Raw genomic sequence first — 24,178 nt, 5'->3', positions numbered from 1 at the left:
ATAATAATAATACGAAGAAGAAGAAGAAGAAATTAATTAATAAATACAAATAATTAAAAATATATCTTACATGTATATATATATATATATATTTATATACACATATATACACTTATATTCTCTCTATCAAATTCGCTCTCCTGAGATATTGGATCAAAACTAAATAACTTCTTTGTAAGACATCATTTAGATCGTAGCCCAGTTTAATTTCTTCAAGATTCAGTACCAGTTCCTTTCTCTCAGCATCATATTTCAGACAGTTGAGCTTAACGTAACTTGTCCTTCACACATCGAAGACCTGGTTTCCATTAATTTGATTATTATCCCAGCAAAATATTATATACATAAAATGATATGGCTTAAAAAAATATCCTCCTTTTTTATTTTTAAAGATACTGATTTTAAAACATATTTGACCATGATTGATAACTTAAAATTCAAAATTGACTAAAACTATTAAATAGTTAAAACATTTTAAATTGATTCCAATTGTTTAACTGACCCCGAATGTTTTTTGTTTGTTTGTTTGTTTTATTTGTTGTATGAGTTGTATGATTTATAATTTATTTTTATATTATTTTTATACTGTAAAATATTTTTGCTGAATTGTAATGAAAATCTGAACATGCGGATATATGAATGAATGAATGAATTAATGAATTAATTAATTAAAAGACTTTATTTCGAACATAAAAATAAATAAAAACAGAAACAAAATAATAACAAACAAAACAAGAGTAATAGCTACTCCAAAAAGGAGTAGGTAGAAATGAAACTTATATTTCCCTACCCCTTTCTCACTTCTCCTCTAATAACTCATATATCATAAAATGATAATATAATATAATATATAAACTATCCCAGATTTATTTACATCCCATATTGTATTGAACTTTTGAAATAAAGTATTAAAAAAAAAAAAAAAAAAGACCTGGTTTCCAAGCTGAAACTTAATATGAATTGTAAATTGATATGGAATTAAATTAAAATAAGTGTATCCTGCTATATGTGAGGATAAAATTGCCTTTATGACCATTTTTAATTGATCAATTTCCAATTAAATTGTATGAGATTTGACGGAGGAGATGGCGTCACTGATGTGGGCGTGGCCAGAGGTCCAGCTGGCCCAGCTCCAGCCTGCTATATAATCCCCCCTCTGGCCGAGCAGGGTGGTTGTTTGCGTCGTGTTGGTTTCCCCTGCAGCAGGAAGAAGAAGCAGCACCATGCTCCGTACCGTGATATCTCGGGCTCTTCCCGGACTGAGTCGCCCGGCGGTGTGTCACTTCTCTGCGGCCGCTATCCCTGCAGCCAGCGGCCAGCCGGAGGTCCACTACAACAAGGTCAGTCTCTGTTAGCAGCAACTATTACTGAGAGGCTGGACACTGGCCAACTGCGCAGTCAACAGGTGGCTGTTTATACAACTAGTTATACAGTAACATGTAGCAGAGAGGATGCATTATACAGTAAACTCGGTGCGTAACTGTAGAAGGTTTGTTGGGTTTGGAGAACAGAGACTGAGGTCCAGGATCTGAGATCCAAGATCCAGACTCTCTAACTTTCTCCTGAACTACTTCCTACTCTCTGAGGAGCTGCTGGTCTGTTAAAGAGCAGCCACATCAGTGAATCAAGTAGTTTAACAGCTGGGTTATAGCAGGATATAAGTGTTAATCATTAACATGATTACTGGTGTTTACTGTCAGACTTTGCTCCGACCTGAGGCCTCAATCCACTTCTCTTTTTTATTATTATACATTATCATACACTCTTAATTTCATGTGCATGGATTTATGATTTAATTTATCTTTAGTCTGCATATAAAGTTCACAACATTGCAAACCTGTACAGTCGTTGAGAATTGGTAAAGGACATGTTTGGGTCATTCCTGTTACGCAGCTGCTACATATGAATTACTTCGTCATATTTTCTTTAAAATGTGTCATATGTGTTATAAGAAATGGCTCAAATTATAGATTAAGGTCTTCTTTATAACATAAACAAAGAATAATGCACTTTTTTTTTTTTTTACCTTAGTTTTTTTGGGACACGTGCTTGATTTGACCATGTCCCCAGTGCAAAGTTATCAACTTCTACAAGAACTATAAGCCATACAATTTTAAAATACGCAAAATATTCTTTAATTAAAGCTGCAAGCAGCAATGAACTGGCCCTTGGCCCTTGTGCATGTCAGGGGACGCTGGAGTGCGTGCCACTGGAAAATGACATATTGCAAATTTTGTACCACTTCCTGTGTCCACTATGTGGCGCTAGAGAACACACACACACACTAATCATACGTCATGTTGCTGTATATCGTGTAGACCACACCATGTAAATTTCATGTAAACTGTATGATCTTTGACACAAAAGGCTGACTTCCTGTTGTCAGTAGGTGGTGCTATGACTATAACTCAATATGGGCGTGTAGATGTATTCAAGCCTGGGCTCTTATCCAGTATGTGAAATTTGGGGCAGATTGGACGATTTAAAATCCAGTTACAACATCTTCCTGTGTCATGGCGAAACATGCAAAATTGCGCCGTTCCACGAAAACCCCAATTATTGTGGTTTAAGAAGTTTTGTTTTTCAGCAAGTATCTTATGCAGTTATAGTAGGTTTGTTTTAGGTTGTCCAGAATCAATGTCCCTGTTGCTCTGGAAAATCTAAAAATCACACTGTATTACTACATACAGTGTCATTATTTAGTTTGACCCGCATCAATAACCTGACCCAGTCTAAGCTCTTAAATGACACAAGTTAAAAGAACTCCCTAAGACCTCAGCACAAAGGGAACATTTGAGAATGAAACTCCAAGACAGTACCCCTTCCTTATTAGGCAAGAGGTCAGACTTGAAGTCGCAAAAATACAAGTTTTAAACCAGAGAAGGAACTACAGACGTAGGCAAAGTTGTTGGTAACGTTCCGTTAAAGAGAGAAAAACCCACAATGGTCACTGAAATAACTTGAAACTGACAAAAGTAATAATAAATAAAAATTTACTGAAAATGAACTAATGAAAATCAGATATTGTTTTTGAATTGTGGTTCAACAGAATCATTTTAAAAAACAAACTAATGAAACTGGCCAGGACAAAAATGATGGTACCCCTAGAAAAGATGTAAAATAATGTGACCATAGGGACATATTAAACTAAGGTGTGTCCTGTAAATAGCATCACAGGTGTCTTCAAACTTGTAATCAGTCAGTCTGCCTATTTAAAGGGTGAAAAGTAGTCACTGTGCTGTTTGGTGTCATGGTGTGTACCACACTGAACATGGACCACAGAAAGCTAAGGAGAGAGTTGTCTCAGGAGATCAGAAAGAACATTATAGACCTTCATGTTAAAGGTAAAGACTATAAGACCATCTCCAAGCAGCTTGACGTTCCTGTGACTACAGCTGCACATATTATTCAGAAGTTTAAGGTCCATGGGACTGTAGCCAACCTCCCTGGACATGGCCGCAAGGGGAAAATTGATGACATATTGAAGAGACGGATAATACGAATGGTAACCAAAGAGCCCAGAACAACTTCCAAAGAGATTAGAGGTGAACCCCAAGGTCAAGGTACATCAGTGTCAGATCGCACCATCCGTCACTGTTTGAGCCAAAGTGGACTTAATGGAAGACGACCCAGGAGGACACCAAATCATAAAAAAGCGAAACTGGAATTTTCCAAAATGCATATTGACAAGCCACAAAGCTTCTGGGAGAATGTCCTTTGGACAGATGAGACAAAACTGGAGCTTTTTGGCAAGTCACATCAGCTCTATGTTCACAGACAAAGAGATGAAGCATCCAAAGAAAAGAACACTGTACCTAATGTGAAACATGGAGGAGGCTCGGTTATGTTATGGGGCTGCTTTGTTGCATCTGGCACAGGGTGTCTTGAATCTGTGCAGGGTGCAATGAAATCTCAAGACTATCAAGGCATTCTGGAGCGAAATGTGCTGCCCAGTGTCAGAAAGCTTGGTCTCAGTCGCAGGTCATGGGTCCTCAAACAGGATAATGACCCAAAACACAGCTAAAAACACCCAAGAATGGTTAAGAACTAAACATTGGACTGTTCTGAAGTGGCCTTCTATGAGCCCTGATCTAAATCCTATTGAACATCTGTGGAAGGAGCTGAAACATGCAGTCTGGAGAAGGCACCCTTCAAACCTGAGACAGCTGGAGCAGTTTGCTCACGAGGAGTGGGCCAACATACCTGTCGACAGGTGCAGAAGTCTCATTGAGAGTTACAGAAATCACTTGATTGCAGTGATTGCCTCAAAAGGTTGTGCAACAAAATATTAAGTTAATGTTACCATCATTTTTGTATAGGCCAGTTTCATTAGTTTGTTTTTTAAAATGATTCTGCTGAACCATAATTCAAAAACAATATCTGATTTTCATTAGTTAATTTTCAGTGAATTTTTATTTATTATTACTTTTGTCAGTTTCAAGTTATTTCAGTGACCATTGTGGGTTTTTCTCTCTTTAACGGAACGTTACCAACAACTTTGCCTACTATGTAATTTCCTATTTATTTATTTTTTAATTTCATTAAAAAGAATCAAAGGTTTTACACTAACTCTTAAGTTTTTGATCAGCAGTGAATGGAATGATTGTTTTGGTGTGAATGCAGCTCTTGTATTGATCCATTTTTAATGTTTCAGCTGTTCATCAACAACCAGTGGCAGGATGCAGCGAGCGGGAAAACTTTCCCGACCATCAACCCAGCGACCGGAGAAGTCATCTGTCAAGTAGCAGAGGCCGATAAGGTAAACACACTCTCTGATGCACACGGACTGCTTGAAGTCATTAATTTATGTTCCAGTGAAGGTGAGAGCACTTGTGGGCAACATTTACTGGGACTGGAAAATAACATCAAACTGAACTCTGTAGGTCCAACTGAAGTGAAACTGCGTGTTTATCTGTTACATCATGCAGATCTGCTCTGTAAATCACAAGTCTCTCCCTTTACTTCTGTAGATACTCTGTATAGAATAAAATCAAATGCAAGTAAACAAACAAATGAAAAAATAAATAATAGGGCCAATAATATACTGTTAAAAATAGATACAAATATATGGGGCGACCTCCAGCTCACCCGGTACAGTTTCCCCCATGTCCCACTTTCTTTTTAAGATAAATCATTGTATCTACACAAATGTCCCTATATTGCAACACAGTAACAAAACCTGTTTCAGTCATTCCTGTCCGCCCCGTGCATGTCCAGACAGGAGGGTGTCAGAAGTGTTTGTTAATCTACAGATTTTAATCTGGTCTGCACGGCTCCGTCTCAGCTGAGTCTCACGTCACCGCAACCTGAACTGAAGCCTTTTTTTACGCTTAAAGTGTATTTTTTTGACAATATGTGATGTTCATGTCCAATAAAAAAGCACAGACTAATACATTTATCCACATTTTGCGGAGCAGAGTGAGCGCTTTGACACCAAATCCTCCGCCATCGTCTAATGGGTGCTTTGAGAATTACACAGGTTTTTTTAGTCTTATTATCACGGGTTCGGAGGTTTAGAGGTCGCAAAAGTCACGCTGTCCTTTTGCAAATTCACCCCGAAATGTGCTGCCTCCTTTGGAGCTTCAGAGCTACAAAGTGTTGATAGTGTGACACAGAAGTTGTGTGATTACAGATAGATTATAGTGCGTTATACTTTTGATACTATTGTATGAATGTTTTGACTCTTGGTCACCATTGGAGGTATATTTCATTTAACTCTTCTTTAACCTCTCCAGTGTTTGCCACACCAAAGATACGTTTTCACAGGAGTATTCCTCTAAAACTACCAACTGACCAAGTAAATCATGTGCTGTTGTATTTGCAGGCTGATGTGGACAAGGCGGTGAAAGCAGCACGTGATGCCTTTAGCTTGGGGTCACCGTGGCGACGGACGGACGCCTCTCAGCGCGGACGGCTACTCTACCGATTGGCCGATGCCATCGAGAGGGACGCTGCCTACCTTGCTGTGAGTCATTATTAAATGTCAGAACAAAAATGAACCTGTTCGATCTGGATAGACCAGTACAGGTTTTCCAGTAATTACATTTCTACTATATTATTATTGTCTTTCTCATCTTGTTTAACAATGTCTTTCCTTTGCGCGTCATTTAGAGAATGAGTCAAAAAGAAAAGATGGATGAAGAATCAAAACAAGCAATGATATTTACTCTTGTGCTTTAATTGAATCAGAGTACTTACATAAGTAGATGTTACTTGAATAAAGCCTGCAAGGTTTTTGGGAAGATGGAACCAATTTTTTTTTTTAAATACTGCTATTGAACACTGAAGAAGGCACCAGATTCAAGACTAAATATTAGAGATGCCCCGATTGATCAACCACCGATCGTTATTGGCCGATATTCAGCAAAAATATGTGATCGTGAGATCAGCATTAATGCTTTCTAGTGGCCGATTGCGACTATTTAATAGATATTAGGCAATTATGACCTGTTTAATTTCCTAACACTAGTTCTAAGCAGCTTTATGCAAATGTATGTATATATTTATTATTGTAAATCAATTAACAACACAAAACAATGACAGATATTGTCCATAAACCCTCACAGGTACTGCATTTAGCATAAATAATATGCTCAAATCATAACATGGCAAACTGCAGCTCAACAGGCAACAACAGCTGTCAGTGTGTCATTGTGCTGACTTGACTATGACTTGCCCCAAACTGCATGTGATTATCATAAAGTGGGCATGTCTGTAAAGGGGAGACTTGTGGGTACCCATAGAACCCATTTACATTCACATATCTGGAGGTCAGAGGTCAAGGGACCCCTTTAAAAATGTCCTTGACAGTTTTTCCTCGCCAAAATTTAGCGCAAGTTTAGAGCGTTATTTAACCTCCTTCACGACAAGCTAGTATGACATGGCTGGTACCAATGGATTCAGTAGGTTTTTTCTAGTTTCATATGATAACAGTATCTTCACTTGAGCTTTACTAAAAACTGCAAGTTGCGTTAATTTGTCAAAGAAATTAGTGACGTTAAAACACATTTGCGTTATTATTGTATTTACTTTGACAGTCTTAGTCAAGAACAAAGTAAAGGGATAACATTTAGAATTGTTGACGATTTACACTGACTTTCGGGACGAGTGAAATCATGGTGGTGAAAAAGGGTTAGTGTGGAGCCTTGTATACAGCTGCTATAACAAAACAAAACAACAACAAAACGATCGATATCGGCCAATACGACTCATCGAATCTGCAGCAAAAAAAACTTGATCGTGGGCATCTCTACATATATCGCATAATATTGCACAGCTTAAATTGGTTCAGTGTTGTACATAGCATGTGAAATTGATATTGTGTTGTTTGCACAGGAACTGGAGACCATTGACAACGGGAAGCCGTATGCTATCTCCTACCTCGTGGATCTGCCCACCGTGGTGAAATGTTTCAGGTAACAAACACATTTCAAAGCTTCGCTTTGTGCCTTTTAGGCCACAGGGAAGCAGAATGTTTTCAAAACAAAGTCACAAAATGCAACCGTGATATAACACTGCAGGTGGACAATACTGTTTCATCTAGGTTTTTAGTGTAATCTCATAGGTTAGAAAGATGAAGTAACTCTGCTTCAGACTTTTTTGATATAAACACGGATATTTTACTAACGTACGTGTCAACCTGTTGTGTTTAGGTACTACGCAGGCTGGGCTGACAAATGGGAGGGAAAGACCATCCCCATCGATGGAGACTATTTCTGCTACACCAGACATGAACCCATCGGAGTCTGTGGACAGATCATACCGGTGAGGGGGTGGGGGTAGGGAGTGAGAAAAAGATTGAAATACTTTAGCTGTCGAATGAAAATAAATATGCAAAATATGAAAGGAGGATTTTTTTTTGGCTGGACCGCAGAGGGCCAGCCCGACAAACGCAAAAGTCTGTCGCTGAGTGATGAAGTTACACGATTGGTCAGCCGAGTGTTGGAGTTTCCTCATTGGCTGTTGCTCTTTCAAGATGAAAAGGCGGGAACAGTCCTTTATGCAAATGAGCCCGTCCAGCATGACACGTCCGGCTCACGAAACTTGGACCAGCTGTCAAACTAGACGATCTAGTTCTAAAAGGAAACAAGCCTATTTCTCTATTGAACTGTTTCAGAAGTATATTTTGGTGGATCGTTTAGACGGAATAACAGAAAGTTTACGAGCAGGCCGCCATGTTGTTTCCTGTTTGAAACGGCGAGCAGAAAACCAGGGACCAATCAGGTGCATTCCACGATAGGGTACGTCACGGCTTGAACGGCCAGTTGAGTGGAGTGAGTAGCAGCGCGTCCCCTAGTGTCCTCGCCGGACCTGGTGGACATGTACCGCTGGATTTAACATTATAGACATGACCACTGACTACTTGTTTAACAATTTAGCCACAAATTTACAGACTGACCGTACACTTTCCAGACAGATACTCGGTTTGGACCGAGTCTTGTTTTCTTTGGCAAGTGATAATAGTATAACCATATAATCCACTGTGCGTTGGACACTTCTGGCCTTCCTGTCGTCCTTTCATTCCTAGATGTGGAAACCTCGTCTGGCATTATCCCTTACTTAATCTATGTATACAGTGTTCCCCATAAATCTCTGCTGTAGTTGTATACATCCCATGGTTACCCACATTCTGTATAGTTCAGCTATGTCAGTGATCTTTAACAGAAACCACTGCGGGACAACAAAACACTCGCTTAACTTCAGCTGCATTTGTCCAGAGTGACGGATTATTCAAGACTTTTAAGTCGCCGTCATTGTTGTTGCAGGTTCCACCCGTTAAACAAACAGAAAGTAGGCTGATATGATCAGGGTGTGGGGGTATTTTGAGCGTGGGTAGATGTGGGCACTCTCGATTATTTTCCTGCTTTTTGCCAAGACGTTGTTTTGTCTCCTACTGTTATACAGCGAGAGCGTGTCCTCGAGTGCAGATGGGTCACATGAGGCTGTGTTATTTAAAACCAGACGTTCTGGGAAGCCATCCAACTCAGGCAGAGATTGAAGTGGGTGCATTAGTATTGGAGTGTGAAACACAATGTAAGCCTCGAGGTTATACATTTGACTGATGTTTTGTCCTCTCCTGCATACTGTCAATCTCTGTTCCACTAAATAATGTGATTTGATTTTAATTTGATTTGATAGGCATGATGCCATTTAACATCGTTCCATTACAGGGCATGAAGCTGATGTGCTGCACAGAGTTTAGAGCTAACTTTCAACTCTTGTCCCTAATTGGGCTTTTACATGTACAGTGTAATTGAAATATACTTCATAAAATATGCTGCTCTCTCGGCTTATATTTCACCATTAAGGTGAAGTCAGGTCAGAAAGAACAGGTGGAGTGGTAGATTAATGGGTGGAGTAGCACATCAATGTGATTTATCGGCTTATCAGATGCCAAAACACTGCCCAACAGATTGTCATGCTCACTGACAGGATGTTACAACCCTGCAAATATTTGATCTTATCGATAGCGAGGGAAACAGAACAAATACTGAGTTCACTTTGCAAAATGATTAACCAGGAATGTGAGCATGAATGCATTTGATTGGCCAACGCAGAGCTTTGCTGGATGTCGTGGTGTTGTGTTGCAGCAAAAGTTGAGACTGGTTCAACTTTTGTGCCGAATGGCCCTTCATTGTTTTACCTGAACCCTCTGTGTTGACAGACTGCGCCCCCTTTAACTCTATCATTGTTATAACTTTTATTATTGTTCTAATTATTATTAGAATTAATTATATTCCTTGCTCATTTATTTATTTCCTTCCCTATGCTTCTACTTAGTTAGCCTAAGTTAACTACTTATTTTATTATTTATTTATTTATTTATTTATTTTTTAAATATTTTTGTGGGCTGTCTAGATTAGAAAACATGTGATTCAACAAGACATTCAGATTTGTCTCCCCTTCCTATGTCACATGCAGGCTCATTAGAATATATCGCCCACAGCTTGAGAACTACCTTTGCAAAGGTGCCCCATGATTTGAGCATTTTCTTTATGCTAAATGCAGTACCTGCGAGGGTTTCTGGACACTATTTGTCATATTTGCCCACTACCATGTCGATAAGAGTATTAAATACTTGACAAATCTCCCTTTAAGCACCGCGCACATCCACTCAGTCAAAGTAGAACAAAGGTGAACTCTGACTTGGGAATTTGCTAGAGCCGGCTGGAGATCACACCTAAACAGGAAAGGCATGCTTGAATTTGTCCGTCACGCTGGTTTTTATTAAAAGTGAATAGAAAATGCAATATTCTAATATTCCTGATCTTTCTCTCCGTCTCTATCTGCAGTGGAACTTCCCTCTGTTGATGCAGGCCTGGAAACTCGCCCCAGCCCTGGCGACTGGGAACACCGTGGTGATGAAAGTTGCAGAGCAGACACCACTCACAGCGCTCTATGTAGCCAGCCTGATTAAAGAGGTACTAGGTTTATACTTATACACTAATCCAAGGCACATTGTAGAGTTTGTACAAAATTAAAATGCCTTTATTTTACATGGCAATAATTGTTTAAAATGTGCTCATTGTGCTCAAACTCATTGTGCCTTTAAATAGACAGACAGAGCTCACACAAAAGTTACTTCTTTTAGATGTACTCATTGAGACACGTCTCCACTTCCTCACACTGTACAAAAGTGAAGCCAAAATATCCTGACTTATGACCTATACGGCAGCCAGCCACCAGGAGCCGATCCAGATGTTTTGGCTTTATTTTTGGGGAGCTGTCATGTCGTCCATCTTTATAAATAATAATGAGCAACATTTCTCAAGCCTTTGTTGACTTGGTTCTGTTTCCAGGTGGGTTTTCCTGATGGTGTTGTGAACATCTTGGCAGGCATGGGGCCATCAGCTGGCGCTGCCATTGCTGGGCACATGGACGTTGACAAGTTGGCCTTCACTGGATCCACAGAGGTAGGACAATGCTCTGTGTTTATTATGGAGATTATAATGTTCTTTTTGTTTGTATGTTTTTTTCTCTTTTGGGCCCCCTCTAGGACTAAAGATATTCATTTATTAATAATTGTTAATGTGTATAAGGGTTTAGAACATGATGATAGAAGTATATGATGGTCATCCCCATGCTCTAATATGTCTCCCAAGTTGTTGCAGCAATTTTGAGATTGATACCATTTGTTACAGAGATTTGTAGCTAAATTTAACCATTTTTTACCACTGGAGAATTGATAAAAATTATCAATAATCCCTCCAAAATACCACATTAAGACACCAAGACCTTGAGGAATACCACAGAAAAAGCCATGCTGTGATTTGGTGTCAAAAACTTTTGACATTTTGAGATTTCTGTAAGAATTGCATTTTTCAGCGATTGGATAGCGAGCACTTCTGTTGTGTTAACTGCTCAGAAACCCCATTATTGTTCATCTAGCTAGGAAAGCCATCCATCCTCTGAATGCTCTGGGTCTGTAGTTTGTGGCTGTAAAGTTTCATGAGGCTGTGATTATCCTAGAGGTCACCACAGGTCATTTTATACAGTGAGGTCAAGTTTAAAAATGGTCTCACTACAATGAAATGGCTACTATGGGGACTAACATCATCACACATGAATACAGTTAGACTCATTGGATCCACAAGAGTCTCAGCTTTACAGTGAGACCCAATTTATGTAATTCAAGACTGTTTAGGGACCCCAGTATGCAGAAATATTCAAATATACCATTTTAGAATAGGCGAAAAAAACACATTTATTATCATAACGTGGGCGTGTCTGTAAAGGGGAGACTCGTGTGTACCCATAGAACCCATTTTCATTCACATATCTTGAGGTCAAAGAACCCATTTGAAAATGGCCATGACAGTTTTTCCTCGCCAAAATTTAGCCCAGCGTTATTTAGCAATCTTCCCTACAAGCTAGTATGACATGGTTGGTAGCAATGGATTCCTTGTGTTTTCTAGTTTCATATGACATGATATGTATCTTAACTCTAGCCCTAAAACTGAACCTGCTACAACATAAAAAACACAAGTTGCTTTAATGCGTTATAGAAATTAGTGGTGTTAAAACGGGTCTCAGAGGGTTAATAGCACTAACTTCTCCCATTTGACCAATAAAGTCATTTCAGATGAAGCAACGGTGTCACCATCTCTTTCTATCTGTGTCCCTCAGGTGGGTCATCTGATCCAGCAGGCTTCAGGCAGCAGTAACCTGAAGAGAGTCACTCTGGAGCTGGGAGGGAAGAGTCCTAATATCATCCTGTCCGACGCAGACAGTATGTATTCTGGCTCTTTACGTATAGCTTTTTTTTATCTGTTTTTATTGTGCTTTTAACAATTGAAACTTGCAAAACACAACTCTCCACATGAGAGATCATACAGAGTATAAGAATTATAATTATACATTTGTGATAAACAATCTGCCATATAATACAAATTTACAGTTCACAGAAGAGTATGCCTTACCAACAGTCTTACCAACAGCAAAAAGTAATAATTAAATAAATAAATATTATTGAAAATATAAACTAAATAAATAAAGATTTTTGGATGCATACAAGTCCTGAAATGCATTAAAACATCACAGGTTGATATAATAGTGGAAGTATTTGTTAGTATTGTTTTGTTTTTTTAGAATACTTTGATGGTGAAAGTTCAGGTTGTCTTTGTCATTTCCCCGTTCAGTGGAAGATGCAGTGGAGCAGGCCCACTTTGGTCTGTTTTTCAACCAAGGCCAGTGCTGCTGCGCCGGCTCTCGAACCTTCGTCCAAGCGGACATCTACGACGAGTTTCTGGAGCGGAGCGTTGAGCGAGCTCGGAAACGAGTGGTGGGAAACCCTTTTGACTTGAAGACCGAGCAGGGACCTCAGGTAACCCTCAACACAACATCACTTTCAACAAGATCACAACACAAACACACCGTAACAAAAACTCAACTATCTCTCTTTATAAAAAAATTGTTATACTCACATTAATATGAAACTTTTATGTTTATTTATTACACAGCTTTGTTGAATACTTGTTTCCGATTGGGCAATTACGGCGTTCTAAGGCCTGTTATTTTCTTATAGCAGACCGCTGCCATGAATAACGGAGTGTTGCTTTGAATAACAGACCGCTGCTATGGAAGCAGCTGATGTTGGACTCCGGAGGATCATTTTTGTGTCAAATTATTATCTCTTTAGTAAGAGTGTACGTACTCTCACCCCTCTCTGATGACTTTGTGTCCAGGTGGATCAGGAGCAGTTCAACAAGATTCTGGGCTACATCAGCACCGGGAAGAGAGAGGGAGCCAAGCTGATGTGTGGAGGAGGAGTGGCTGCAGACAGAGGATACTTCATCCAGCCGACTGTGTTCGGTGACGTCCAGGACAACATGACCATTGCCAGGGAGGAGGTAGGATAGTACGGAAGATTTACAATGCCTAAATAACTACAAATCAAACAAATAAAGTGAAATGCAATACACATTATTGCATATGTATTTCCTTTTTATGAATGTATATTTGAATTCAAAACAAATAGGGCCCTATCTTACACCCTGGGGGAAAGCGGCACACAGCGCAGCGTAACTGTTATTGCTAGTTTCAGACGCCCAAGTTGTGTATGTCCTGCTAATTAAAGGGCACATTATTCAGATAGTAAGACGTGCCCATACCTTTTTAAAGTTCCCAAAATGGGGTATTGTCACATGATATGACATCATCGTTCGAGGTATCGACTATTCCTTCGCAATTTAGTCACAAGTTCGAAAAAGTTTACATTAAATGCATGAAAAATGCACGATATTCAAAATGGCCGACTACCAGTTGAGTGGAGCTAACGCAAGCCAATGGGAAATATGTCCGAAATGATGAGAGCAATGTGGGTACCAAATTTCATGAATATCGGAGCAACTATGTTCCAACTAAGGCCTTCCGCGCATTAGGGGGCGCTATGGAGCCCGCTGGCCATGCCTGAGCCCAGTCACTGCACTATAAAATGGATGTAAGTGTGTTTTATATAATGTTTTGCTTGTGTGTCTTATATGTCATATTGATAGAAACGAGTATTGATTACTCCTTCATGTTTTCTCTGGCAGATCTTTGGTCCCGTGATGCAGATCTTGAAGTTTAAATCGATGGAGGAGGTGGTGAAGAGAGCCAACGATACTAAATATGGTCTAGCAGCCGCTGTGTTTACGAAGGACATCGATAAGGCCAGCTACGTCTCCAACGGGCTGCGTGCCGGCACAGTCTGGTAGGGGTGTTATTACTAAAAACATTAGTGTGAGATCTTCATGGCTAATCCCTAATCCCTCTTTCGTGATTATTCACAGGAAAACTTTGGCATTTTACAGCATTGGTTTTGTTTCATTCCTATCAGCTATGATATTACATTTTACTCATTATCACTGTGCAGCTCTGGAGATACGTGACACAAATAGGCAGTTTTACAAAGAAGTCCAGTAGCGCAAAATGTCCAAAACTATGAAAATAAGACCCAAGGGGGTGGGTCGTCTTTCTCACTGAAATGTGTGTTTTCTCCCACAGGGTCAACTGTTATGACGTGTTTGCCGCTCAGGCTCCGTTTGGAGGTTATAAGATGTCCGGTAATGGCAGAGAGCTTGGAGAGTACGGCCTGGACAACTACACAGAAGTCAAAACGGTAATTACTAAAAGATATACTATCATAAAGAGTTTTAAAAGACTGAAGTCTGACACCCTCTCACATCTAAAGTGTGTCTTAAACCTGCAGTAGGCAGGATGTTTTTGGCATCATTGGACAAAAATTCCATAATAACCTTTCAGCATATTGTAATTCAAGTGTTCTGATGGTACGTGTCCACAGCCTGCGTCATTTCCACGCTTCCGTAATTTTTTTTACTTTTCTTTTTACTATTTTTCGGACAGTTTTCCAAAACTTTCGGACATTTTTTTTACTATTTTACAGACTTTTTTGGACCTTTTTTAAAACCGAGATATTTTTCTTTTGCTATTTTTTTTTTTACCTTAATTGGAATTTTTCTGGACATCTTTGTGTTTCTGAAAACATTTTATGAGAGAAATAAGCCATGCAGTTGCTAAATCGGTCTTTATTTTGGATCGACAACTGTTAGTTTTAAAGTTTTTAGGGAGTTTCCAGAGGTGGCGAGTTACGCCGGATGCCCGTTTTGTCCGAAAAATGTCCTATGAATATCCAAAATATGTAAAAAATTATTTAAAAAAAAAAAAAAAACGTCCAGAAAATATATGGAAGATGGCCGAAAAATGTCAAAAAAGTCCAAAAACAGTAAAAATGTCAGAAAAAAAGGGGAAACAAATTTCCTTGTGTCAAGTGGCAGCCCATCAAGCGCCCACGCTGGGAAGCGAGACGATCCTTCGCAACTAAAAACGTCCCTTTGGACATGTACCATCACTCCCCACCGCTCCGGAGAAGGACAAGCTACCCAACTAACGTCTCTGGAGCTGCGTCCACTCTCTTCCCGGCGAGCAGCGTCCACACTTTGCGGCCCCACTGACGTGTGTTGTCACCATAACAACTATCACCTTTTGTTCCAGTCAAATGACCACAAAGAACAGTTTATTCTACACCTATTTCTACAGTTAGGTCTGTTTATTTGAATATATGATTACAAACTGAGATACATAACTAACTAAATATTCTCTATACCTTTTGTCGGTGTTGTCAGGTGATCACCAAGGTCCCACAGAAGAATTCGTAGACGTGCAGCGATCCCAGTCAGCAGCTGATGAATGTCTGAGATGCTGCTCCGGTGATCTGTACTAAGTAATTCTGCTGCTCTCTGTGAAACATGCACAGTGCACACCTGTTGAAGCAGGGAGGGATCCCATTCATTTGCTGTGAAAATGCACACATAGCCACACTCTACATACAGTATGTTCCACCTGATTCAGTTTCATCATAAAACTTTAAAGACACATCTGTAATCTGTGGGCTTTGAAATTTATACATTTTCATAATAAATGCATTTGAAGCACTAGTTCCTTCATCATTGTGTGTTATTTACAGAAAATGTCAAAAAGCTGGGGACACACCAACCCGACATCAAAGAACTATTATATATATATACACTGTATATTAGTAAAGGAAACAAGGCAAAGGTAGGTAAGGGCTTGGTCAGGGGAGTTTATTATTTATCAACAGGTCTACATGGATACAGCCAGCTGACTGCTACTATCTTCTGCTCCAGTAGTCCAGTAGATCCAGCTGTTCATGGTTTACAGAAAGGCTCCAATGTTTCTGAGGTTACACAAACCGAGGAAAGATCCAACACTGACTGCTGATCAGGCCTCATTTCCTCCGATTCGGGTCATGACCCCATTACGACATTCAACTACTCCTCCACCACAAACCTGAACTCTGCAGGCCCCATCCGGCCATCGCCTCAGCCCACTCCCCGTCAGACATCTGGCTGCTCTCAGAGCTAACGGCCACCACGGTGGAGCGACTGGGGTTGTCGGCATGCATTTTCTCTGAACTAACAGAACCAGAACTGATAACAGAAAGTTCTTCTTTGTGTCCTCGTGTCTCCACCGTTCCAGTAAACTGACTCGGATGAAGAGCTTCACCTTCTTCAACTCCAGAATCAAAGTCAGACTCGCCGAGTAACCACTCTGCAAAGACCGGGTCCCTGAACCCAGGCTGGTCTGACTCCAACCCTCTGATCTGCAGACTGTGAAGCATATCATCACCTCCATGTGGTCCTTTACTGGTAACAGAATCGCCTGCTTGGCCTGGTGTCCCGTCAGACTCGGTGTCCACTGAATCAACCTGTTCGGACTTCAGGAGATTGTCCGAGTTCTCCGACTCCGGCCTGCTCTCTGCTGACTTGCTGAGAAAACCTGGGGGGTCAATTTCAAAGTTCCCATCTGATGTTTCCAGTGTGCTGCCGAGCCGACTCGCATGGATTCTTGAACTGGTACCAGATGTAGCTCTAACATGATTGGGGGTAAAGCTCTCTGCACGTCTATTAATAGTAGCATTACAACTCATGTGACTTTCAGGACACAGTTTAACCGCAGCTGTGGAAACATTTTCAGCATTACTTGTATTAAATTCAACACCAAAAGTCAGATTTCTTGGCGTGATAGTGGTACCAGAACCATCTTTAGACGCATTAGTGCTGCTGTTGGCACCGGACAAACCAGTTTTGGTACTAGGGACCTCCTCCCTGGCCTCCTCTGGTGTCGTCTGGTCAGACATAACGCCATCTGTTGCTGATTCTCTTTCCATAACCACCTCTTCAGTCTCCTCCTTTTCTCTCGCTGCACCACTATGCCTCCACGCTTTTTTCTCAGGAATGGCGTCTTCATTTTCCTCCTCGTGGCCTATCTTTTCCTCCCTCTCCTCTTCGTCACCCGCCCATTCTCTTCCCTCCTCCGCTTGAAAAGACGGCACCTTCATTCTCGGCTTCTCTTCACCTCTTTGTTCAATGAGCCAGCCAGGGCTGCTGACTGTGTTCTTGATAGCTGAGTAGAAAAAGGACAACCGTGAGAGCATTTAAAGCCAGAGATGCTGCAGGTTTTAGAGGGGACATGACATGAAAAGCTCACTTTCTCAGTGCTTGTGTACATAGAGTATATGTGCAATACATCACGATCATGTAAATGTATGTATAATGTGAGACACTCCACACTTATTAAGTCAGTGTTATTCTTTTATCCCATATGATCACTGTGATGTGTTAACTCCTCTCCAGTTAGCAGCTGGTGTGATTTACAGTCATTTGTTGAGTCTCATAACTTACCGTCCTGTTTGTCGGAGCACATGGACTCACAGCAGGAGCACACGGAGGTCGTGACCTTCAGCTCCTCCCACCTGCACACAGGAAAGAACAAAGCAATCACGAGCCATCAACCGTGCTAGATGCAGTCACAAGACTTTTACAGGTGTGTAGTTGAGATCAAAATGAAGGCTGAATTAGAAGATGGGGGTGGTCCGAGCAAGAGCGCCGGAAGTACGGGGGTAGGAAGTCTGGTCCGTAATTTTGGCGTTGTGGCTGCTGTTCCATTCTTTTCATCTGATTTTTATCATCTAACTGTCAACCATTCAACCGCGTTCTACTTGGGAAGAGGCTTTTTTTAATAATGTTGGTTGTTTACCTGCCATCAGCCTGGTTGTAGTTGCAGGACTTTGAGGTGTGAGAAGCGGTGAGACCGACTGACATTGAACAGTGGAGGTACAGCACCTGCACACACACACACACACACACACAAACAGTTAAATTAATACGTAATACTAATCTACTCAGACGATTAGAGAGCCTGCTAGGTTTATAGTTAGTGGGGATTTGGACTCCATAAGCTTAGTTTAAGGTGCTCTTCTATGAAATTCAGAGCATATCTATTGCCTCAACATGGCGACAGCTGAGCGGCAGCTAACGGTGGTAACTGGAGGGTGGGTGGGTGCTACGCTTCTGCAATGACGCCGTCGTTCGAGACAGCGTTATCAGCTGTAACCGCCGTATGAGATCAATGCAGAGCGGCGGCCGTGAGCTAACCAGTGGGGCACGCTCGCCAATGTTGCCAGATCTCACGAGAGAAACAAGCAACCTGGACTATAGAAACAATCCCCAAAGAAGCAACTCTTCCCCACAAAACAAGCGACCTTACCTTCCGACCACAATATGATCACTTCATATATATGTATTAATTTATTTTGGATCGCCTGCATTCATTTCATTTTTGCATCCATTTTTAGCTTGTAACTTAACATTTTTCTTGTTAACTAAACTTTAAAAAATTGAAGATTTTATTTTATTTTTGTTTTTCATTTTTAGCTTGTAATTTACCAATTTACAAAAACGGCAAACTGCCTTTGAATCGTCCCCCCAACTTGAGGGTGCATCCAATCTTTAAGTCCACTCTCTTTTCCCAGTCTTTGTTGTACTTTCTGCCATATTTCAGACACTTAGTACCTGGCATTGTTAGCTAAACTCCATCAACTTTTGTATTGTCCATACTATGATGAATTAAGAATATCTATTTTAAATGTGTTCAAAATCCAGAAATATTTTGGTGCACTGACAATGACAGAATGAAATGGTAGTTTAATTTTAATGCTTATATGTTGGCTACCTTTGTTTCTCGAGCTTGGAAAAAACATCAGGATGGTTTGTTTGTTTAGTCTCATTTGTAATGTATGGTGCTAATCTGGTTTCGGTCTTGTAAGCCTTTTTGCGCTGGGAAACTGGTTCTGCCTTAAAATCACTCAACCAACATGATTATTACGGCACTGGAACCTCTGCCGGGTGCAGGTAATAATAGTAATAAAAATAATAATTAGGGGGTAGTGTGTTCCAAAGTTTGAGTGCAGCTTAGGAGAAGGTGCCAAAAAAATTATGAGTGATATATGGAGGTGACGTTGGCAGGACTAGCAGCCGCTCAATGCTACTGTAGGTAAAGAATGTAAACAACCTGGAGGAGTGGTTATGGGCTGTGTGTGCGGGTCTGTGCACCTCCTTGTCACTGGGCCAAAGAAGACAAACTGGGCCGGCTCTAGCCCTTTTGGTGCCCTAGGTGAAATCCCGATTTTTTTCACAGTTTGGGATATGATTGAATATGAATTTTTAGGAACAACATTGATTTTGATGCATTTTTATTTATTTTTTGTGCAGGAAACCAGAAAATAGCATGTATTTATGGAGTCATAGGAGTGCCATATTAAAGAATAAATCTGTTAAAGAATAAGAAAATAAATGTTGAGATATAAAGAGTAATACATAAAAGAATGTATAAGTAAAAAAATAAATGTGGAAATATAATGAATAATAAATAAAATAATATACAAGTAAATAAAAAAATGTGGAAATATAAAGATACATAAATAAAATATATGAATGGAAATATGAGGAATAAATAATATAATATGTAAGTAAATATATAATGTGGAGATATAAAGATAAATACTTAACAGAATAAATAAATGTGGAAATATAAAGACAAATAAAACATAAAATAATTATAAGCATTTTCATTTATTTTCACATTTATCTATGCAATTATTTCTGTATATATTTATTTACGTATTTTTTAAATATATATTTATTTATTGCATATAAATAACTTTTTTCCTGTTAATTTTGTATTCTTTATTTTATATAATATTCTTTATTTATTTGTATCCCTTTTATTTCTTCTTCTTTATATTCCCACATTTATTTTCTTTAACAGATTTATTCTTTATTATGGCACTCCTGACTCCAAATGTATTTGCACCATAGGGCAAACATGACAAAATGGCTCAATCTGGGAGGAAATAGTAAAAACTACAATACTATCTGATATAATAGAATAATGCATAATTTTATGCTGTAATGAGGACATTTTGGTCCTTAAGGGTCTGAGTGTCTGTATTTCGGTTATGTGGTTTATTATAGACTTATTATAGCTGAGGTTGAACTTCCAAAATAAAAATAAAAACATGATGCTATATGCATTAACACAGCCAAAATGATGGAAAAAGTAAAAAGCTAAACGTGTCCCTGGTGAGGCACAAAGGTGACTCCTGTCTTGACCCCTCAGATGTATCTGGTGACCCTTTGGAGGGGTCCGATGAAGCTTGAGAAGAATCACAAATGGTCTTACTTGTGAGGCTGCTCTGAAGAGAAAGGCGTCCACAGAGAACGCCAGCACACTGCCGCCTCCCAACAGGAAGCTGGAGCTGCTGCCCCCCCTCCTGCTGTCTGTCATGCAGCTGCAATCACCAATCAGAGCACAATTAAGACACATAAAGAGACAAATGACTGTAAACTATTAGTGTTAGAGAGATGACACACCCATAGTTGGTGATGATATCCATTTTGGGCATGCTGTTTGGGTCTTTGGAGCTTGTGGCGTAGCAGGAGTCCACATACAGCCTCTCCCCAGCCAACAGAGTCTCTGCCTGGGCCACGAAATACACCCGCTCCCCTAAAAAGAACCCGTGGCCTGGAGGGACGGGCTGCCCCTGGGCTGGTAACACACAAACACAAACACATTCAAGGCAAACAGAGCAAATCTCTTGTGCCTTGATGTTTTTCACAGATTATCTGTCTCATGTACTACTGTCAGGATATAGTGACAGTTTGAGCAAATATGACAAAAGTTATTTTTATTCAAGTTACCAACTGCAGCTTTCAGTCTTTTTTAAGTAGCGTACTGTAGGTGTGTTACCATTGCAGACAGTGAGGCTGTAGCTGAGTTTACTCCTCATGCTCTTCATCAAGGTTGTGTGCTGAACTTGAGGTCTGAAGCCAACTTGATAAGAGTAATGAAACCTGAGACAGGAAAACAAAACAAAATGTGCGATTAATCGCGATTAACTATGGACAATCACGCGATTAATCACGGTTAAATATTTTAATTCATTAACAGCCCTAATAATAAGCTATTATTTTTGACCCCTTAATAAAAAAATATACACTGACGAGAGAAGGAGTCCAATAAAAGACCTGTAGAAGCCTCCTCACCTCCTACGATGCATTTAAAGTTCAGTCTCATTGATGGCAGACCTCTGATGACACACGAGGAAACATCTGTAAATGCTGCTGAAAGCCCTGATGTTACCTGTTGTAATGGCAATGGATGGGCAGGTTGAGTGGTAGAACTCTGATGACGTAGCCTTGCGGAGGCGGAGTATAGCACAGCGAATAGGTGTACACCAGCTGACCACCAGCAACCTGAGAGACACAAATTATTATTACAGAACTGTGCAAAAACATACTTAAGAGTTCACAGAGGCATAACGTCTATTTTTTGCCTAGTTTGACCATTTGATCGGAGTTCGGGAGTGATTTACCGCTACTTCTGTTGAATGAACAGCCAATAGGAACGCTTTCTCTGAAATGACCTGTGATTGGTCAAAGTCTCCCGTCACGGCTAGATTTTTTAAAGCCTGAAAACAGAGCCATAATGAGGTGCAGAAGTCTAGCTATCTGTCATGGTACATGTCCATGGGGGACGAAAACTAGTTTTACAAAAATGTCCAAAAAATGTCCCAAAAAAAAGTTTTAAAAAAGTTCTGAAAAAAAAGTCAAAATAGTCTGAAAAATGTCCTATGAATATCCGAAATATGTCAAAAGAAAGTCTGAAAAACGTCGGAAAAATGTCCCGAAAAAGTGAAAAATAATGTCCGAAAAAAGAAAAAATTCTGACAATGTCCGAAAAAAAATTAAAAAAATTAAAAAATTAAAAAACAAATGTCAGAAGCATGCAAAGAACAGAGGCTGTGGACATGTACCACCAAAACTCTTGAATGCCCTTCAGTGCATAAACAATGTGGCCAAACTAAATCGCCTCAAAGCAAAAAGAACATGATGTGAAATCAGTGCGTAAAGTAGAGCTCTATCTGACCCAGAGAGTCCACGGTAGCTGCTCTCAGGCTCCATGTGTTTCTAATGGGTTCATAATGGGTTCATAATGACCTTAGACTCTCCGCCGCACTCCGTGAGTCCGTAGTGGAAGTACAGGAACCGGGTGCTGACCCTGCTGGCTGAGCACGAGCCCAGTCGGTACCGGGACGCATCGGTCCACGCGCGCAGCTGGAGGCGGTCCACGCGCACAGAGACCTTATCCACACCGCACCAGACCTGCACAGCGCATGCACCCGTACCCGTCCCGTGCACGCTGCTCTGCTGTTGTGGTCTCGTGGTCGGTAACAGCAGCTCGGTCAATCCGGCGGGAACCGGTCCACTACGGGGAGCCGGCCGGAACAGATCCGGGGCTACCAGCGGCCCCGGTGCGTCCCGGAACACCGGCAGCCGGTAGAAGGCAGCGCGCGGGGCTCCGGCACGGTCCGTCTCTACCGGATCTGGTCCAAGTTCAGACCATGTCGCGAGCTGAACCGGACCTCCCAGAGTACCACGGAACAAGGTCCAAAGAAGCACCGCGAGCACCGACATGGTGAGAAGAAGAGGAGCAACAAGAGCGACCAGAGCAGAACCTGGTCTGGTCTCAGTCTGGTCTCAGCTTCATTATCACACCTGCTGCCTGCTGATTGACTCCTGCAGCAGGTAGACCAGAACACCTGGTTACAATATCTATTAGAGTAGTTAAAGCTGCAGTGGGCAGAAATGGAACAAATATCATTAAAATAAGTTCACTATATCCTGACAGTACTGCATGAGACAGGTAATCTGAAAAAAATCATGTTCCTCTGTGTCCTCCTGGTGTCCTCTGCAGGATTTCACAGACCGGAGGAAAACAACCAATCAGAGCCGAGCTGGAGTCTGCCATCTTTGAGCAGCTGTCAATCACTCACAAACTCCGATCAGGTCAAACTAGGTAGCGCTGATCAAATCTGAATCCATATTCTGTTACTGTAATGCCTATTTCTCTCCTCTAATGTTTTCAGGAACATCTTGTAGTGTACTGTTTAGCTGTAAAATTAGAACGTTTGTGACCCGGCAGCCATGTTGAGATCAGTTGAGGAAATCCCAAGTACCGCCCACCAGCCGGAGCAAGCTTTCTCATATATATATGCTCATCCCAATATATTTTTTTATAATATATATATATATATATATATACAGCTCTGGAAACAATTAAGAGACCACTTCAAAATGATCAGTTTCTCTGGTTTTACTATTTATTGGTATGTGTTTGAGTAAAATATTTTTTTTGTTATATTCTATAAACTACTGACAACATTTCTCCCAAATTTCAAATAAAAATATTGTCATTTAGAGCATTTATTTGCAGAAAATGACAATTGGTCAAAATAACAAAAAAGATGCAGTGTTTTCAGATCTCGAATAATGCAAAGAAAACAAGTTCATATTAATTTTTATTAATGTATATGTATATATATATATATATATATATATATATATATATATACATATACATATGTATATATATATATATATATATATATACATATACATACATATATGTATATGTATAGTATATTTTTTTATTTCTATTTTATTGTAGTGTGAGGGTGTAGGGAGCATGGTATGGACCGGATTGGTATGGACCCGATCTGAACGGGTTCTTAGTGAGTTTTCAGTCTCAGCATGTACCTTAATATACCTTAATGTCAGGAGTAGACGCGCAGTAGGATCTCTATGTCGGGCGGAGAGACCGTGGTCTTTTAACGACAGCTCACTAGAGCGAGCTGGGTCCGGGCTGACACCAGGCTCGAGGGATGACAAACCATGAAATGTGTCAGTTGGCATTTAATTAACCAGAACCTCGACCTACTTCCGGGTCACGTGATGGACGCATCAGCCGGGGAGTCAAC

General features: G+C 40.3%; 2 protein-coding genes across 3 annotated transcripts; one reads left to right on the top strand and one right to left on the bottom strand.

Annotated features, from left to right (window-relative positions):
- Positions 1-1,153: 1,153 nt before the first annotated feature.
- On the top strand, positions 1,154-15,935 carry LOC141779584 (aldehyde dehydrogenase, mitochondrial-like). Its single transcript, XM_074654477.1, has 13 exons — positions 1,154-1,340; positions 4,655-4,759; positions 5,825-5,965; positions 7,336-7,415; positions 7,653-7,764; positions 10,293-10,421; positions 10,800-10,913; positions 12,127-12,229; positions 12,639-12,823; positions 13,185-13,349; positions 14,034-14,191; positions 14,485-14,599; positions 15,624-15,935. The coding sequence occupies exons 1-13, from the start codon at positions 1,224-1,226 to the stop codon at positions 15,654-15,656; spliced, it is 1,557 nt and encodes a 518-aa protein (XP_074510578.1). The 5' UTR covers positions 1,154-1,223; the 3' UTR covers positions 15,657-15,935.
- LOC141779578 (uncharacterized) lies at positions 15,623-24,131 on the bottom strand. 2 transcript variants are annotated; one of them, XM_074654468.1, is made up of 8 exons: positions 23,958-24,131; positions 21,502-21,614; positions 21,109-21,212; positions 20,733-20,907; positions 20,542-20,650; positions 18,058-18,143; positions 17,703-17,773; positions 15,623-17,424 (listed from the first exon to the last, which is right to left on the bottom strand). In XM_074654468.1, exons 1-8 carry the CDS (start codon positions 24,111-24,113, stop codon positions 16,286-16,288), a joined length of 1,953 nt encoding a protein of 650 aa, XP_074510569.1. In that variant the 5' UTR covers positions 24,114-24,131; the 3' UTR covers positions 15,623-16,285. The 2 variants fall into 2 exon arrangements, with proteins under 2 accessions (XP_074510569.1, XP_074510568.1); XM_074654467.1 differs by lacking the exon at positions 23,958-24,131 and adding an exon at positions 22,359-23,090.
- Between the last annotated feature and the right edge of the window lie 47 nt (positions 24,132-24,178).

The sequence above is a fragment of the Sebastes fasciatus genome, chromosome 12 (genome assembly GCF_043250625.1).
Source record: "Sebastes fasciatus isolate fSebFas1 chromosome 12, fSebFas1.pri, whole genome shotgun sequence".
NCBI lineage: Eukaryota > Metazoa > Chordata > Actinopteri > Perciformes > Sebastidae > Sebastes > Sebastes fasciatus.
The sequence above is the reverse complement of the archived record's forward strand: the minus strand, read 5'-3'. Positions and strand labels throughout refer to the sequence as shown.

Excerpts from the sequence above, each read along its gene's own strand:
- LOC141779584 (XM_074654477.1), top strand. The coding sequence starts at position 1,224 with ATGCTCCGTACCGTGATATCTCGGGCTCTTCCCGGACTGAGTCGCCCG. Across the intron at positions 1,341-4,654 it reads CGGAGGTCCACTACAACAAG|CTGTTCATCAACAACCAGTG; the intron begins GTCAGTCTCTGT and ends TTAATGTTTCAG. Across the intron at positions 7,765-10,292 it reads TCTGTGGACAGATCATACCG|TGGAACTTCCCTCTGTTGAT; the intron begins GTGAGGGGGTGG and ends CTCTATCTGCAG.
- LOC141779578 (XM_074654467.1), bottom strand. The coding sequence starts at position 22,835 with ATGTCGGTGCTCGCGGTGCTTCTTTGGACCTTGTTCCGTGGTACTCTG. Across the intron at positions 21,615-22,358 it reads AGTGCGGCGGAGAGTCTAAG|GTTGCTGGTGGTCAGCTGGT; the intron begins GTCATTATGAAC and ends TGTGTCTCTCAG. Across the intron at positions 17,425-17,702 it reads GTGCTCCGACAAACAGGACG|CTATCAAGAACACAGTCAGC; the intron begins GTAAGTTATGAG and ends TTTTCTACTCAG.